The 16,844-nt window shown below is 49.0% G+C and overlaps 3 protein-coding genes across 7 annotated transcripts in view; 2 read left to right on the plus strand and 1 right to left on the minus strand.

Annotated features, from left to right (window-relative positions):
- On the plus strand, positions 255-4,970 carry C1QBP (complement C1q binding protein). Its single transcript, XM_021067745.1, has 6 exons — positions 255-591; positions 1,157-1,307; positions 2,813-2,906; positions 4,024-4,119; positions 4,351-4,473; positions 4,585-4,970. Exons 1-6 carry the CDS (start codon positions 360-362, stop codon positions 4,732-4,734), a joined length of 846 nt encoding a protein of 281 aa, XP_020923404.1. The 5' UTR covers positions 255-359; the 3' UTR covers positions 4,735-4,970.
- Positions 5,024-14,313, minus strand: RPAIN (RPA interacting protein). 3 transcript variants are annotated; one of them, XM_021067747.1, is made up of 7 exons: positions 14,152-14,312; positions 12,559-12,729; positions 11,215-11,275; positions 8,711-8,822; positions 8,497-8,560; positions 6,715-6,855; positions 5,024-5,159 (listed from the first exon to the last, which is right to left on the minus strand). In XM_021067747.1, exons 1-7 carry the CDS (start codon positions 14,230-14,232, stop codon positions 5,130-5,132), a joined length of 660 nt encoding a protein of 219 aa, XP_020923406.1. In that variant the 5' UTR covers positions 14,233-14,312; the 3' UTR covers positions 5,024-5,129. The 3 variants fall into 3 exon arrangements, 1 of the variants encoding a protein (XP_020923406.1); XR_002337336.1 differs by having other exon boundaries at positions 8,657-11,275; positions 14,152-14,308; XR_002337335.1 differs by lacking the exons at positions 5,024-5,159; positions 6,715-6,855 and having other exon boundaries at positions 8,499-8,560; positions 8,657-8,822; positions 14,152-14,313.
- The window catches only part of NUP88 (nucleoporin 88), a 40,641-nt gene continuing 38,145 nt past the window's right edge, over positions 14,349-16,844 (plus strand). The window contains exon 1 of one of the 3 annotated variants that reach the window (XM_021067743.1): positions 14,349-15,128. In XM_021067743.1, the coding sequence (XP_020923402.1) occupies positions 14,838-15,128 (291 nt within the window). In that variant the 5' untranslated portion in view covers positions 14,349-14,837. The remainder of the gene's footprint in view (positions 15,129-16,844) is intronic. The other 2 variants (XR_002337334.1, XM_021067744.1) reach the window with 2 other exon arrangements.

The raw sequence follows: 16,844 nt of genomic DNA on the forward strand, positions 1-16,844 counted from the left end.
TTGTGGGTGGCAAGAATGCATTCCACGAAGTCATAGAAAACCTGGCTGTGCTTGAGAAGAGTAGATGGAAGTTTAGAGGGTGTGTCAGCAGCCACTGGAGAGAACTGATGCTGGACAATTGAACTCAGCCGACTCCGGAAAGAAAATTTAGTTACGCGAGTCCAGCACCGGAGGCCGCCAGCAGAGGGCGCCATCCCGCCCACGGTGTCTTCGGTCTGCAAAGAGGCAGCGCGGAAGCGCTTCCCTGGCAGGGGCGGGACTTCCGGCGGCGGTCCTATCACTAGGGGGCGCGGTGAGAAGGAGTCGTCCTTCTTGGAGTGAGTCGTCTTTCGCATCCACACGTGTCCTCCGCTGCCAAAATGCTGCAACTGCTACGCTGCGTGCCCCGCGCCCTGGGCACCGCCGTCGCCGGCCTTTGCGTCGCCGCGCCCTCCCAGCCGCTCCCGCGGCTGCTGCAGCCCGCGTCCCGGCTGTGCGCCCGGCCCTTCGGGCTCCTGAGCGTGCGTGCCGGGTCGGTGCAGCCGCCCAGCCTCCTACGGCCTCGGGGGCCCTGCGCCTGCGGCTGCGGCTGCGGCGGGCTGCACACCGAAGGTGAGACTCGAGCACGTGGGCCGGGAGCTTAACGGACCGGGTTCTGGGTGGAGCAGGGGGACCCGGGACGGGGAAGTTTAGATCTCAAGTGGACAGACCGGAGCCGCGCCCGAGGTCGGGAACAATCTCCCACTGATCGGCGAAAGGCGGGGTAAACCCACGCGAGATTGCCCGTGAGGGGAGAGATACTTAAGCTTAGTCTCTCGAAAATGGATTTTTGTGAAAGCCAAAGGTCGCGGGTAGAAGTAGCGGTGATGGTAGTTAGCAAGAGAAGTAGGGTAGTTACGAATTCTTTTGCTTTGTTTTGAAAAGTGGTAAGAAGTTTATTGTTGAGAATCACTTTTACAGAATCGAGCTCAACTTCTTACTGATAACTTAACGGCATTTTTACAGATGGGGAAACTGAGTCCTAATGGATATGGGTTGGTCTAAGTTCCTAGAGCCACTAATAGTACAAGTATTAGAAATAGCTCAAGTCCAGATCTCTGCCTACAGGAACCTGGGTCATTTTTCTCTTTTAGATTGATTGGTTCTTTTTTCTGTAACTAAGTGATTTCTATTGCAGGGGACAAAGCTTTTGTTGAATTTCTTAATGATGAGATTAAGGAAGAGAAGAAGATACAGAAGCATAAGTCTCTCCCCAAGATGTCTGGAGGTTGGGAGCTGGAAGTGAATGGGACAGAAGCCAAATTAGTGAGGAAAGTTGCTGGAGAAAAGTAAGTACTGGGGCCTGTGGACTCCATGACCCTGCAAGAGCTGCCCTGAGTCATCCCCAAACAGCCTTTAGTTGGTTGCTGCGGTGTAGGTCACAACTGCAGCCCAGATCTGATCCCTGACCTGGAAACTCCATATGCCAAGGGGTGGCCAGAAAGGAAAAACAAAACCAAAAACCAGCCTTTAGTTAAGGCAGGTACTTTGACACTTTCTGAGAGCTGAGAGGCCTTGTTTTGGTAACTTCACAAGCTCCAGGCCGTTCATCCGCTGCACACTGATGTGCTGTGGTGGTTAATGAGAAGGTAGTAAGAAAGTAGAAAGAAGCCAAGTAGCTGGGAGTCTGTTGGACCAGTAGAGGCATCATTCACTAAACCCTTACTGGTGAGGGAGGCCACGCCTTTCCTAAATCTAGGCATGCAAATTCAGAAATTCTGACAGTAGGAGAGAATCTCTGAGTTACAGGCTAGGAAAACAAAGCCCCTACTGTGTTTACAGTGGAGAAAAGAAGATAAGTGGCAGGATGGGGTATGGCAAGGGTTATCATTAGAGAGGTGGGAAGCCTTCCACTTGGTTAAGCTAAGTCCGCGATCCACTCTGGGTGAACAAAGGTTTCTGTTTGTGCTGTGAAGTAGGATTCTGGTTCTTTTTCACCTGGTGGTGTAGTTAGTGTGTTTCCCCTTCATAAATCCATCGTGTTATTCTGGAACTTTGCCTAAACCACTTGACTAGGGTAAGTCATAGGCAGTTTAAGGCCAGTGTAAAAATAATGTTCTAATGAACGTAACTGCAATTTGGTGCCCAGGAGCTCAGCTTAGTCAGCACTGTTGCAGATTAGACAAATTTTATGGCTGAACCTCAAACCTCAAACTGACAAGGCGGCTGGTTAGCACAGCCCGGAGAAGAACTACAGCGCACTGCGGCACACCACCCAGCACTGCTCATTCCAAATCTGTTTATCATTCAAACTTTGAAACGAGGTACCATGAGGTGGCGAGTCTTTTAACTTAAAATTGTCACTACTTGATGTTTGCAGTCTGCTTTGTGATTGTAACACTTCGCGCAACTGCCCTGAGGAATGAGCCTGTCCTGCAGCCTGTTCTCTGGGAGCTCTCCCCTCACTGGCTGCTCCTCATGCTCAGCTCATGCCACCACCCTCCAGGACGCCTTCTTCCTTCCTCCCAGGGGCAGATTTTCTGATGGAGGACAGCTTTTTAAAGGCTTTGCCCCCAGCTTCTCAGCTGTTCACCACCACCAGAGGGTGTCCTGGGAAGACTGGGACAGCAGTGTTAGCTGGCTGTGGACACATGTTGGCACTGAGCCCCGGATGCTGACCTGATGGAAGGGGCCCAACCATGACTGTCTTAGGAGCTAGGGTCTATTTGACGGCCGTCTGGCAGCACATAGTAGGCCCACCTCAGACCTGCTGAATCCAGCTGTGGGTAGGATGCAGGCACCCGCCTTAACTACTCTGTTGAAAGTACATTCTGTGTTTCTTTGGCTTTTCTAGGATCACTGTCACCTTCAACATCAACAACAGCATCCCACCCCCCTATGGGGAGGAGGAGCAGCCGTCGGAAGGGCAGAAGGTTGAGGAACAGGAGGTAGGTTTGTAGCACAGGAACCAGCTTGTGCCACCTTGTTCTGACAGGCCATTCTGGAGGCTTAGAGAAGGAGCCCTGGTTTTTGCTGTTTCCCGTCCTCTAATGCTAGGGGAGAGAAGGCAAAATACAGTCATCCTTGGGCCTTTTCTTATAAAGCACTAGTTTCTAGCCAGCTTTAAGCCGGGGACTCTGTGGCCCCTTTTCTTTCCCAGGGCCCAAGTAAATTGTAGGCTGCAGACTTTGGCTCTGTAGTTTCAAAGGTACTGAAATTGTCTCGCCTTTCTCATGATCAGGAGGCGTTTGGTACCCGAGATCACCATTTGGAGGGTTTCCACGCAAGGAATGTCCTGAGACACTCCAGGCTGACAGTTCACACCAGCCAGAGGCAGCACAGACTTTGGCACGGTTTCTCCTTAGATTGTCGACCCCCTTGGTTGGACCTGGATGGTGCTCAGTCTTCACACATTTAGGAAGCGGTGTACCTGGCCTAGAAACCAGCCAGTGTGAGGGCTACAGGGTCCCCAGATTTTCTGGCTGGGTGGGCATGGTACTGTCTCATGATCCAGCAGTTCCGCTCCCTGGAAGACCCCGCCTGCCCCCATTGCACTCACCTTCAAAGGAAGGCTTGCTGTGATTATTCAGCCATTGGGATGACCAGTTAACTAGAGGTGATTAAGCAGCCTTTGGTCCCTGGCTGTAAGAAAGGAAGAGCCCCCAAAGGATCTTGGAGCTTTAGGCCAGCTTTGCATTGTATGGATATAGAAACGGGCCCAGAAAGATTTAGTTGGCAGAGCTGGGGCTAGAGTTCAGATTTTCTAATTCCAAACCTCCCGTGTTCTTTAAACAAGTAGGGCGCTAATAGAAGTAAAATGCTGTACCAAAGATACGATACACTGCCCTCCAAAAGAGAGTCTGTAACTCTAGAAAGGTCGGCTGCAGTCCCCTCTCCCTGACCAGCTGGTATGTGGCTTTAGTGTTAGAGATTCTCCGCGCCTATTTGGGAACACTCTAGCGTACCGCAAGACTTAAAAATCGGCTAAATAATATCCTAAACTGAGATCTCTGGTCTAGACCCGTGCCGACAAAGGCATTCACTAACTTGGTCTTATTTCCCCAGCCTGAACTGACGTCCACTCCCAACTTCGTGGTTGAAGTGACAAAGGATGGTAGCAAGAAGGCCCTCGTGCTGGATTGTCACTATCCAGAAGATGAGGTAGGCAGAGTGGAGTGCCAGAGCCCCTTGGCATCCCTGGGGGCCTCCGGGGACCTTCCTGGTCCCATTTGTAGCTGACACTGACATTTCTAGGTTAGACCAGCGCAAGACCGGCTGGGCTGAGGGAGCAAGGTTAAGTCAGTTTCAAGCTGTCAGCAGTCCCTTTTCTTTGCATGAGTCTGGCTTGTCCTGGTAAACTTTTCAGCTTCCCCAAATACTGTCTCTTCCCAGATTGGACAAGAGGACGAGGCGCAGAGTGACATTTTCTCTATCAAGGAAGTGAGTTTTCAGTCCACAGACGATTCTGACTGGAAGGACACAAATTACACACTCAACACAGACTCGCTGGACTGGGTGAGTGCTGGATAGGGCGGGGTGCTCCTGGGCCTTGCAGGGAGTCCCAGTCAGGAGAGACAGGGAAGGATCTGAGTGTCTCAGGTAAGGAAGAGCTCTTTCTCCTTTCAGGGCTTATATGACCACCTAATGGATTTCCTTGCGGACCGAGGGGTGGACAACACTTTTGCCGACGAGTTGGTGGAGCTCAGCACAGCCCTGGAGCACCAGGAGTACATTACTTTTCTCGAGGACCTCAAAGGTTTCGTCAAAAGCCAGTAGGCAGACAAGGCACTAGACACCTTGACTTTGTGGCAGGCTTTGGCCGGCAAACAAAAACCTACTCTGAGGCCAGACCCACGTGCTTTGAAATGGTATTCATCCCACTATCATGGAAAATAATTCAATTTTAACTTATTTCTGTTGCCTCATATTTGCCATTCATTTATTCTCTACAAACCTGTTATTTCTAGATTTTTGTATAACATGATGATGGACAATAAAATCTCCAAGGTGGTTTCGGTTTCTCTTCCTTCCCCTTCAACCTGCTTTATAAAATGGAAAGAGCAGAGACACTTGAAAAGCTTTAATACAAAATAAAGGATAAATAATAAAAGGTTTGTATTTATAAGGCCCCTTCTCAAGATGGAACTTTCCAACCCAGTAGACTGCTGGCTCTAGAGGATCACGGCCCAAGTATCACAAGCCTGGATTTAAATAGAAAAGAATTTAAGTTGTATTTCACAAAAAATAATCTCAATATACAGTTAAAGTCATAACCAGCAATGACATTTATGCTGCACTTAGAATTCCTACATATGAGAGGATGCTGGGTTCACTTACAACTATGCAGCAGTTCAGTGGCGTGGAAGAGGAGGCGGCCCTGGGGAGCCTGGTCTCGACTTTGCTGGCACTGTGTCCTGCAGCCTCAGAACAACTGCCTTCTAACACCAACACCAACCCGGGGATGGACTGGTCAAAATCCTCACCCTCAGAAAACTAGGGACCAGAGAGATGCTTTTTTTTTTTTTTTTTTTTGCCTTTTTTAGGACTGCACACATGGCATATGGAGGTTCCAATCAGAGCTGTAGTTGCCAGCCTACACCACAGCCACAGCAACTCTCGGGATCTGAGCTGCATCTGAGACCTACACCATGGCTCACAGCAATGCCAGATCCTTAACCCACAGAGCAAGGCCAGGGATCGAACCCACAACCTCATGATTCCTAGTTGGATTTGTTGACCACTGAGCCATGATGGGAACTCCAGAGATTCTTTGACAGCTGGCAGTGATAGAGCCCAGCAGGGAGGGGAGGTTTGCAGGCACGTGTCATGGCAGGTACAGCCTAAGCCTGCTCACTCCAGCAAGTGGAGGCCCCGTCACGGAATCCTATCTCCACCTAGGTCCTCTAGGTCCTAGAGTTGGTCTGGCACATCTTGGTGGCTCAACGGTACCATCTTCTTTCTCTGCCTTATGCTCCACATCCCTGCTGAGTCACGCCATAGCTGGACCCTGCTTGCTGGGTCTTGAGCCCAATGGTCCTTGCTCCCCGCTTAAGAGGTTAGAGACATGGAGCTCCAGAGCATTCCAAATGATGGACCTTCCAAAATGGAGATCTCTGGGGTGGCCTATGGTACAGGCCTTCCCCTCATCTTTACTGTAACTCTGGAGCCAGCATTGCCAACCATGCTATCCTACAACCGCTGGCGCTGCCCACAGCCCTCGCCTTCCCAGCCTCAACCTGCATGTGGGTTCGAGGCTGCTCTGAACTGCAGGGGAGCAGACAACTGGGGCCCATGACGCCTGTGCTGTGACTGGCTGGACACTCGGCAGCTAAGCCTCCTCTGCTTCCTCTGCTCATTCCCGCCAGCACCTGGTCAGAACATCCCCGCTCCAGCTCTGCTCCACCTCGCCTGAGGACGGCTCACCGAGAAGGCTCGACTCTCCTGCCTCAGTTCATTTCTACAGATATACTGGGCACCTATCTATGTGCCAAGGACAAGAAGGCCATTGCCCTCAGACAAGAGATGGCAGTGCCACCAGGCTCCTACTTCCTGACTGAACTGCCTCTGTCCCTTCTCCCTTCAGGGTATGACGGGCCTTCAACTGAAGTGACCCTCTCTTTCCTATGCAGGGAACTTCCTCAGAGAATAAGCTGTATTTTGAACCATTTACCTGTTTGTAAGCTATTCTTTCTACCAGGGTAGGAATAAAATCACCCACGGACCTGCTCCTACCACTGGGTCGTGTGGGAGGCTTACCAGACAGCTCATGAGAAGACTGGACTTTTCCTCTGTCCCTTCCGTGACGGAGAATTCTGGCGTGTGGGAACAATGTGCACTGTGCTCGTTGACACTGTCTTCTAAACAGGCACGGAGCTTCTGTTCTGTCAAGTCTGGAGACTAAAAAATTGAAGAGTTACACTACCGCCTGATCCTAGCTACCGTGCGGTCAGTAGGCTGCAAACCCCAGTGCCTTGCACCAGCCTAGGTAACGGTGGCTTGCTCAACCTGCACCTTTGAAAACGCTCTTGGGCTCATGATTTGCTAAGAGGACCCTTAAACAGCAACCATGGAACCACCCCTCCAGATGGACCAGGGCTCTGCACTCCTTCTGTAACACACGGACCGCCGTGCACCACACCAGCAACACTCAGAGCTGGGAGGCTTTCTAGACTTTCTCTGTTTCTGCCTCCACCAGTGAGTGTGTCCTTAGCACTCACCAAGCGCTGCCTGGTCGCAGATCTGCCTGTGTGAACTGAACTTGCTACTGTAAGCAAGTGACTTAATTACATACTATGTAAATCAAAGAAGAGAATGAAACAAAGTTTTATTTTTATGACAGTAAGTGGAATGTTTAGGAAACACTCAAAAAGATGAGTTGCTGGAGTTCCCATCGTGGACAGTGGTTAACGAATCCAACTAGGAACCATGAGGTTGCAGGTTTGATCCCTGCCCTTGCTCAGTGGGTTAAGGATCCGGCGTTGCCGTGAGCTGTGGTGTAGGTCGCAGACGTGGCTCAGATCCCACGTTGCTGTGACTATGGTGTAGGCCAGGGGCTACAGCTCGGATTTGACCCCTAGCCTGGGAACCTCCATATGCCGCAGGAGCGGCCCAAGAAATTGCAAAAAAGATTTAAAAAAAAAAAAAAAAAGATGAGTTGCTAATGACAACAAAAAAAGTGTTGAATTAGGTAAAAGACGTAGAGGAAAAAATCCTAAAGTCGTGCATTCAGCTTCTTGAAGCACTTTACCAAAACAAAACTGGAAACTCTAGACTATGTATTACAAGACTGGTTTACGTGAAAAAGAAAACCTCAGCTCTCCAATCAGTAGAAACCTGACAAGTACTGGCCAACAAATGTATGTTTGAAACTTACTGAAAAATGTTTCATTTGTTTAATTCACCACTTCAACCAACTGGCAAGCTTTCAGATGAGTGATCTCCTGTATCTTAAGATCACTGACAAATTCTGAATACAGTTGTGTCTTTAAAAATGGAAACGCTCTATGGAAGAGCAGATGCAGGTGTTCCCAGTTCTAAGCTGGGCTCTCTAAAGATCTTAAGCAGCAGTACTTTAGGGACAGGAGTAAGTGCCTCAGGGGAAGGGCGGGAAGCCCGTCTCTGTGCTGCCTATATTCTCACGGTGGCCGATCTCAAGCTCCCAGCATGACCCAAACGTGCAGCAGGGAGAGACTGCATAGCACTGGAGGTTCTGTGTGGGAAGAGGTGACCCAAGATCTGCGTGAGGGGAGTTCCTGTCGTGGCTCAGTGGTTAACGAATCTAAGAACTATGAGGTTGCGGGTTCGATCCCTGGCCTTGCTCAGTGGGTTAAGGATCCAGCGGTGCCGTGAGCTGTGGTGTAGGTCACAGACGAGGCTCAGAGCCCACGTTGCTGTGGCTCTGGTGTAGGTCGGCGGCTACAGCTCCGATTATACCCCTACCTGGGAACCTCCATATGCCGTGGGAGCAGCCCTAGAAAAGGCAAAAAGACAAAAAAAAAAAAGAAAAAAAAAAAAAAGATCTGCGTGAGGGACACTCACATGAGACTGGATGTAGAGGCCACACTGACACAGGACCACACCGCTCGCTATTCTCAGGTTGTACCTGGAAGCAGAATTGGGATCCCGGAGCGTTACGGCCAGCAGACCTGGATCTCCCAACACATCCCAGACAACATATTTGGAGGGAAGGTCCACTCACCTTGGAGTAGGGGGTGGGGACGAACAATGCTGAAAAGGTTATGAAAACTCTTACTTTGTACACACAGGACAGATGAGAGGGTTTGCTTCCCACTCGGCCAGCATGACGCTGAGACACTTTTCATCAAACTGCAAGCTCTTCTCATACTCGCTGATGATGGATAGTTCTGCAAAAGGCGAAGCTCAGCTGGGGTGTTTCTGCCGCCCACCATCTGGGCAACCCTGTCTTGAATGTAAAACCTCACCTTCAAAGGCTCCCCCACACAAGAGGCAAATTCGGGAAGAATCACGCTACCAATCATTAGATATTTACTGCTCGTCAGGCTTCATCTTCTTGGATCCCTCCCTGCCTGTCTCCTTGTGAAGCAAGAGGCTGAGACACAAAGGGCGACTTTCCCCCACAGCTCCGGGGGCTACAGGAGCAGAGATGGAGGGTGTCAGGGTGCCAGTGGCAGCTGGAGACAGCTGACACTGACACGGTTACTCCTGATGCCAGGCCCACCCTGCTGAATCCAAGGTGATCTGTTCCTTAGTGTTCACATTCGGAGTCTGTGCTGCTCAGAATGTGTGTGTTCCTTCATTCAACCAACACAGGACAAACCTCGTACTTGGGAGGCGTGGGTACAAAGATGAAAAAGGCCGGTTCTGGCTCTTGACGAGTTCACTGTCTACACGTCAGAGCCAGGGTCAGCAAAGCACAGGCTACAGGCCATACCCAGGTCACCTTCCATTTTTTTAATTTTTAATTTAAAAAAAAAATTTTTTTTTACACCTTTCATTTTTTTAAACCAAGCTGTAATGGAACAGCCATGTTCATTTGGTTTGCATGTGGTCTATGGCTGTTCTCACACTACATGGGCAGAAGTGAGTAGCTGCAGCAGCCCAAACACTTACTCTCCCTCACGGAACCCCCATTCTAGAGGGTTCCCTATGACTGAGTATGGCAGAACATAACAAATTTTCATCACTTCAGATTTTTATACCCTAAGAGAAATATTTAGCGAGTCCCATGTTTCACCACTAAGGTTTTGCAGGTGAGGGTGAAGAGAACATCAATCAAAAAAAAAAAAAAAAAATTAAAATCAGGGATTCTTCAGTTTAAGTGGAATCAATGCACCAATCACAACAACAGCACACACTTACATAGCACTTAATATGTGTGAAATGCTATTTTGAGTCCTTTCCATATATTAACTTCTTCCTTACTATTATCCTTATTTTAAAGATGAAGAAACTGGAGTTCTCGTCGTGGCGCAGTGGTTAACGAATCTGACTAGGAACCATGAGGTTGCAGGTTCGATCCCTGGCCTTGCTCAGTGGGTTAACGATTCGGCATTGCCTTGAGCTGTGGTGTAGGCCACAGCCACGGCTTGGATCCTGCATTGCTGTGACTGTGGTGTAGACCGGCGACTACAGCTCTGATTGGACCCCTAGCCTGGGAATCTCCATACGCTGCGGGAGCAGCCCTAGAAAAGACAAAAAAAAAAAGAAGAAACAGGCACAGGGAGGTTAAGTACTTTGTCCAGCAGCACACAAGTTAAAACGGTAAAGTGGAGAAGTGAATCTTAGCAGTCTAGCCCAAGAGTTCATGCTCTGGCATCCTCATGATAATAGCTCTTGTTTATTGGAAGCTCTATAGGAGTTCCCTCGTGGCTCAGTGGTAACTCGTATCCATGAGGACTCAGGTTCGATCCCTGGCCTCACTCCGTGGGTTAAGGATCTGGCTTTGCCATGAGCTGTGGTATAGGTCGCAGACGTGGCTTGGACCTGTGCTGTGGCTGCGGCATAGGCCAGCAGGCACCCCTACCCTGTTAACTTCCATATGCCATGGATGCGGCACTAAAAAGACAAAAAAAAAAAAAAAGAGAGAGAGAGAGAGAAAGAGAAAGCTCTATATGGCAGGCACTGCTCTAATCTCTTATACATATCAGCTTAGCCTACAAACTTATAGGGCAGGTCTATCAGCTCTGTTTAACAGATGAAGAAAACTAAGCCTAATTAAGCTAGGGCTATGTGCAACAAATGACTTGGTTACACAAGGCACTAAATTATGAGTCTTATGGTGCTGTGATGCTGCGGGAAGGGGACGCTCACAAGACCCTGGGGCATCAGTAGAGAACAGACGAGAGAAGGTACTTGAACCAGGCAGTGCAGGAGATCTCACCATGCCAGACCCTGTAAGGTGACAGGATTACCAAAAATCTACTAACAGAGAGGTACTGTCCATAGAATAAACACAGGAACTGGATTCACAGAATTGATTTTGCTCCACAACTCCACCACCAGCTGTGCAACCTGTCTAAGAGACGACTCCCCTCTGTCTCACACTACCCAGTAGGGTCGTCATAAGGAGAGAACAACAGTGTGAAAGGAGCTCAAAGCCTGGCAACACTGAAGACTCTTAGTAATGGGAAGACAGACAGCCAAGACTTTAGAGTAAAAACACAGACTTCTAGACACTCAACTGAAGATAAAAATCTTAAAACATTCTGTTTAGAAAGAAGGTCCGCATTAGAGCAGCTAGACATATAGGCAGGAAGGACTATTCCCAAAGGTCACCTTGATCAATCAGCTCCTGTTGGATTTCCTCCAACACAGCCAGATCCATGGGCTCCTCCAACTGCAAGAGAATGCGGGGTCATCAGAGGTGTGCAGTTATATTCAGCTGACAAGACCCACAATGGTTCACACATGGAGGCCTGCTCGAAGAACCCAGATTTAACTGAGGAAATCAGTCCAGTCCTTCTGTAGAATGTGCTGGCAAAGTGGTAATGTGCCCATGCTGAGAGGGCATCAACAAATGAGCAAACCACTAAGTGACAAAATAATGGCACTAAATGTGGGGGAGACAGTGTAGGGCAGCAGCTAAGTATATGGTTCCACCAAAGCTACGTGACCACCAGAAAGTCACTAACCTCTATCCACCTCCTTTTGGGCCTCTGTAAGTGAAAATAAAACCCACTGGAGAGGGCTATTGTGATCATTAATTGAGATTATGTTAACTCAAACATTTTGCATGATGAGGGGCACATAGAAAGCACAAAATAATGCATTTTCATAGCAGCCCTTGATGTTTTCAAAGCAGTTTCCCACATGCTTTTTATGTTGTCCTACAATAATGACAACACTATCTTCTTCATCTTACAAACTTGAAAACTAAAGCTTAAAGAGGCAGAGTTAGCGTCAATAGTGAGGAGTTCCCATCATGGTGAAGCAGAAACGAACACGACTAGTATCCATGAGGATGTGGGTTCAATCCCCGGCCTCGCTCAGTGGGTTAAGGATCTGGTGATGAGCCATGAATTGTGGCGTAGGTCGCAGACGTGGCTCAGGTCTGGCATTGCTATAGCTGTGGTGCAGGCTGGCGGCTGCAGTTCCGATTAGACCCTTATCCTGGGAATTTCCATATGCCACTTTTTAGTCCAAAAAAAAAAAGAGTCAATAACAAAACAAGAATCAAAATTCCAGAACTGCTGACTTCCAATCCAATAGTCTTCCTGACACATGGTAAACGCTTCCTCTCTACACCTAGCTCCCAGCTGTGGCTGAGATTAGAATCAGAAAGTTCCTGGAGATCCTTTACAAAGAGATTCCTACCCCCACCTACTGAATCAAAATTTCCAGGGGTGGAGCTAAAGAGTAAAACTTCCTTCCTTTTAGTTTCATGAGTGATTATGATGCAACAACGCAGCAGATTGACAGTCTGGTGTTTATGAGCCATTAATTAATCTAGAAGAGTCTAACATTAAAGGTAGAAGAGCCTGGGTCAAAGGCCATTAGAAACTTGATTGGGGGCCAGAAGGTGGATGGGGTTTAGAGGACTTGGGGACATAGGCAGAGAGAGGAGACTAGGCAATCCTGGTGCTAGAACACCTTCCCTAAGAACACATAACCCAGCCTGACCTGTGCCAAGGCTCCTGGCCAGCTCTTCGCCGACTGCAAAGCATTCCACTCTTCTTCCATCACCTCCTGCACCAGAAGGCTATTTCGAGCTCCCCCTGACATACTGCTTCCAGTCTGGCGATATCTGTTCAGGAGCCTGTCCCGGCTGTTTCTCATTCTCTCCAGGCATCCCTTGGAGAAGAATAAAGAAGGGATGGGGGGGGCAATTCCATTAAAAAACAACCTCTTAGATAAGTTATTAAAACATTAAAGGAAATTTCTAGACACAAAATTTCAACTATAATTCTGACTACTGTTATTTTGGTACCGTCCTCCAGATCCACATATAGTGGGTGAAATTACAATGCTTGGTAATGTATTTCTAGACCAACATATTTCATAGTCTATCTTCAGTTCCAGCTTCCTTACTGGCTGGGTGATAACAGCTCAGTATCCACTGTGCCATTAGAAAAGTTAGGCTGCTTCCAAATTCCTGCTCCTCTAGATATGGCTCTGGTGGTCGCCTCCGTTTTTCACCTTTGAGCAATCTTGTCTCCTAGGGGACATACGGCAACACCTGGAGCCATTTTTGGTTGTCACAGGGCTAGTTGTAGGGCTATTGATATCTAGTAGGAAGAGGCCAGGAAGGCTGCTAATCATTCTACAATCCTGAAACAGCCTCCCATAACAAAGCGCCAATTTCTTCAAAACGTCAAGAGCCAAGGGTGAGAAATGCTGCTGTCAACAGTCATTTCTAGGAGTTCCCATCCTGGCGCAGTGGTTAATGAATCCGACTAGGAACCATGAGGTTGCAGGTTTGATCCCTGGCCTTGCTCAGTGGGTTAAGGATCCGGTGTTGCCGTGAGCTGTGGTGTAGGTCACAGACACGGCTCGGATCCTGCGTTGCTGTGGCTCTGGTGTAGGCTGGTGGCTACAGCTGCGATTAGACCCCTAGCCTGGGAACCTCCAAATGCCACGGGAGCGGCCCTAGAAAAGGCAAAAAGACAAACAAACAAACAAACAAAACCAGGCAATTCTAGCATCAGATTATTTCTCTGGAACATATCCATTATTTCAGAGATTCTGGAAAGACAGGCCATAGTACTTACAAGAACCAGGCTGAGTTCAGAATAGGTCAGGACTGACTGCAGGCTACAGCTCTACAAAGCCTTAGTCATGGAGGCTCAAAAAGTTTGAAATAGAGAAATAATTTCCGGAATTGGAAATAATATCTAATTATTCTCTTCCTCTCTGGCATAGACATAAGGTCTCGCATGCGGTGAGTATACAAGGTGCCTCTCTGGTGTCCTCCCACCCGACAACAGCGGTGGTGTCACTGAAGAGGTGTAGAGGTGGACCACAGCTCACACTGAAAACAAACCCGAATCCAAAAGGAAGGCTTCTTGGGACTAGACCAGTCCAGGCTAATCCCACACCGAGGGGTCCAGAAACTCTAGGAAGTGACTGGACTACAGGTAGGAGGCCCAAGTGCCAGGTCCACCCCCCAAGACACCTGCCTCATCTGCTGAGAGAAGTCACGGAGGAGACCGGTTCCCGGGACGGACTAAGGAGGTGACAACGGCTCGGCCAAGGCTTCCCATATCCCACACTCACCTGCCTAAAAGCCGCCTTCCAAGGCGGCGAGCCCACCAGTTTATACAGAGAGCGGTGCCGAGACCCTGACGCCTCTGCCATTTGCTTTTCCCGGGAGTCGCCGCCAGAAAGCCCAGCCGCGGAGAGCGCGCAGAATCCTGGGAGTTGCAGTTTCCGGGTGCCCGCCGCACCAGGTCGCGGGGAATTCTGGGAGGCATTGTCCTTCGGGCCAGCCCCATTCCTTTACAGATTTAGGCAAACCCAAGATGGGTGACGGAAGTAGTGACATTTGTGAGGGCTACCCAATCTGGACTACTTTAGGAGAGGTAAGCCTTGAGGGGAGGTTTTGGATGTCTAGGTTTATCCTGGTGGGGGTGTCCAATAAGCAATAAGATACACATGTCTCAGGCTCCACCCCCGGCTCTAGACTGCCACACCCCCAAAGCTTGCTTTATGCCCGCAAGGTTCAGTTGACCTCATCCCGCCTCCTTTGGCTTCAGAAGAAATGCTGAACTGGCGATTGGCTTTCCTTTGGCCAATGCTGCCGCCTGATGGGCTGGCCTCGCCTTCGCCCCACCCCCTAGCTCTGTTTCCAGCTTCCGGGATGCCTGCTCGATGATTGGCTGAAGCGGTAGGCAGCTAGGCGCGGATTGGCTGCTCTCAGCGGCGGCCTGACCAACTGAGCAGAGGCGAGCTGTTGGGCTGAGATGGCGGCGGTCGAAGGAGCTACGGGCGACGGCGAGGTGTGGCAGACCTGGCTTCCTAATCACGCCGTGTTCTTGCGGCTCCGGGAGGGACTGAAAAACCAGAGCCCAGCCGAAGTGGAGAAGCCGGCTTCTTCATCATTGTCCTCGTCGCCGCCATTGCTGACAAGAAACCTGGTCTTAGGCCTCGGCGGAGAGCTCTTCCTGTGGGACGGAGAAGGCAGCTGTTTCTTAGTCGTTCGCCTTCGGAGCCTCAGCGGCGCGGGCGAGGAGCCCTCCCTTTCTCAGTACCAGGTACGACCAGGCTGATCTTGGAAAAGAACCTCAGCTGGGCTCCGAACTAGCTTTTTCGTTCTTTTCCTATCCTGGCTGTTTTTTATCTGCTGGGAGGGGTGCTACAGACGTCCTTTTGGGGGGCGTCCAGCAACGAGTGGGAAAGTCTTTTATTTTCATTCGCCTCAGTGTGGCCACAGAATCTTTTGGAGACTCTCGTCCCGTATTTCACTCCTTTGACAAGTATTCATTGACAATGTGCGGGACACTTACAAGAACTTATGCGCTCAAGAGGTCTGGGAGGAAGGGAAGGACGGTGGATTAACAATAAAATGTAGATGCAGGATGTCTGAAGAAAAACAAAGCAGGGTTAAGTGGGTGCACGTGCTATTTTTAGTGGCTCCTGAGAACCTATTTCCTGACGTCACACTCCTAATAGGGCAGGGACGTCCTGTCTTTCTCTTGGGGTTGTTGTGAGCATCAAGTTTGGCGCCTGAGGTGGAGGAGGAAAACCCTCTTAATTCTTTCAAGAAATTAGGCCAACCCTAGAGATGAAGAGGATTTTTTGCTTGTTTTTGAGAAGCCAACAGCATGTGAAAGTAGCTGTGATCAGAAAATCTCCCAGGGCTCTTGTGATCATCAAACATTGCTTTATGGGAGTGTTTATTTATAATAAACTGATTCTTGTCTTTTAACAGTTGAAAAAATAAACAGGAGTTCCTGTGGTGGCTCAGCAGGTTAAGGACCCCTGGTTGTCTCTGTAAGGATGCAGGTTCGATCCCTGGCCTTGCTCAGTGGGTTAAGGATTCAGCATTGCCGCAAGTTTTGGCCTCAGTTGCAGATGGGGCTCCGCTCTGGTGTTGCCAAGGCTATGGCACAGGCTGCAGCTGCAGCTCTGATTGACCCCTGGCCCAGGAACTTCGATATGCCGCAGGTGCAGCAGTAAAAAGAAAAAAAAAAAAAAAACAAGAAAAACCTGGCATCCATTTTAACACATGGCATCTATTGTGTGCTGTTGTTTGATTCTTATGATGAGAAATGATTTGAATAAGGTGCTAACAGTGTTTCTGCAGTTTTGAAAATAGATCACAAGCCTACAATCTACTTATTCTAAAATTTCAGTTTATTTTTATTTATTTATTTATTGTTTTTTTAGGGCCACACCTGAGTCATATGGAAGTTCCCAGGTTAGGGGTCCAATCGGAGCTGTAGCTGCTGGCCTATGCCACAGCCGTGCCAAATCTGAGCCGTGTCTGTTGACCTACACCACAGTTCACGGCAACACCGGATCCTTAGCCCGCTGAGCAAGGCCAGGGATCAAACTTGAGTCCTCATGGATACTAGTCATATTGGTTTCTGCTGAGCCACAACAGGAACGCCCTAAAATTTCAGTTTATAAGTGTAATTGTTAGATGCTCAGCACACAGTATCAAAATAGCACCCTTGGGAGTTCTCTGGTGGTCTGGTGGGTAGGATTTGGCACTTTCACCACGTGGTCAGTCCCTGGTCTGGGAACTGACATCCCACCTCAAACTGCTGCATGCTGTGGCCAAAAATAGATAGATAGATAAAATGTACACACTTAAAACACACACACACACACACACAAAATAGCACCTTATATTGCTGTGCAGAATTTAGCACTGTCATGATTAAATTATATATACTTGTTCATTGTATGAATTCTTTTCTAGATTGTAAGCACGAAGGCAAGGACAATGTCTGCCTTACTTATTT

The sequence above is a fragment of the Sus scrofa genome, chromosome 12 (genome assembly GCF_000003025.6).
Source record: "Sus scrofa isolate TJ Tabasco breed Duroc chromosome 12, Sscrofa11.1, whole genome shotgun sequence".
Taxonomy (NCBI): Eukaryota; Metazoa; Chordata; class Mammalia; order Artiodactyla; family Suidae; genus Sus; species Sus scrofa.

Bases quoted from the DNA above. Each gene is read 5' to 3' on its own strand.
- C1QBP (XM_021067745.1), top strand. From the start codon at position 360: ATGCTGCAACTGCTACGCTGCGTGCCCCGCGCCCTGGGCACCGCCGTC. The intron at 592-1,156 runs GTGAGACTCGAG...TTTCTATTGCAG, and splicing joins CGGCGGGCTGCACACCGAAG to GGGACAAAGCTTTTGTTGAA. The intron at 1,308-2,812 runs GTAAGTACTGGG...TGGCTTTTCTAG, and splicing joins AGGAAAGTTGCTGGAGAAAA to GATCACTGTCACCTTCAACA.
- RPAIN (XM_021067747.1), bottom strand. From the start codon at position 14,232: ATGGCAGAGGCGTCAGGGTCTCGGCACCGCTCTCTGTATAAACTGGTG. The intron at 12,730-14,151 runs GTGAGTGTGGGA...TTCTTCTCCAAG, and splicing joins GGAAGGCGGCTTTTAGGCAG to GGATGCCTGGAGAGAATGAG. The intron at 11,276-12,558 runs GTCAGGCTGGGT...ATTCTCTTGCAG, and splicing joins GGCCAGGAGCCTTGGCACAG to TTGGAGGAGCCCATGGATCT.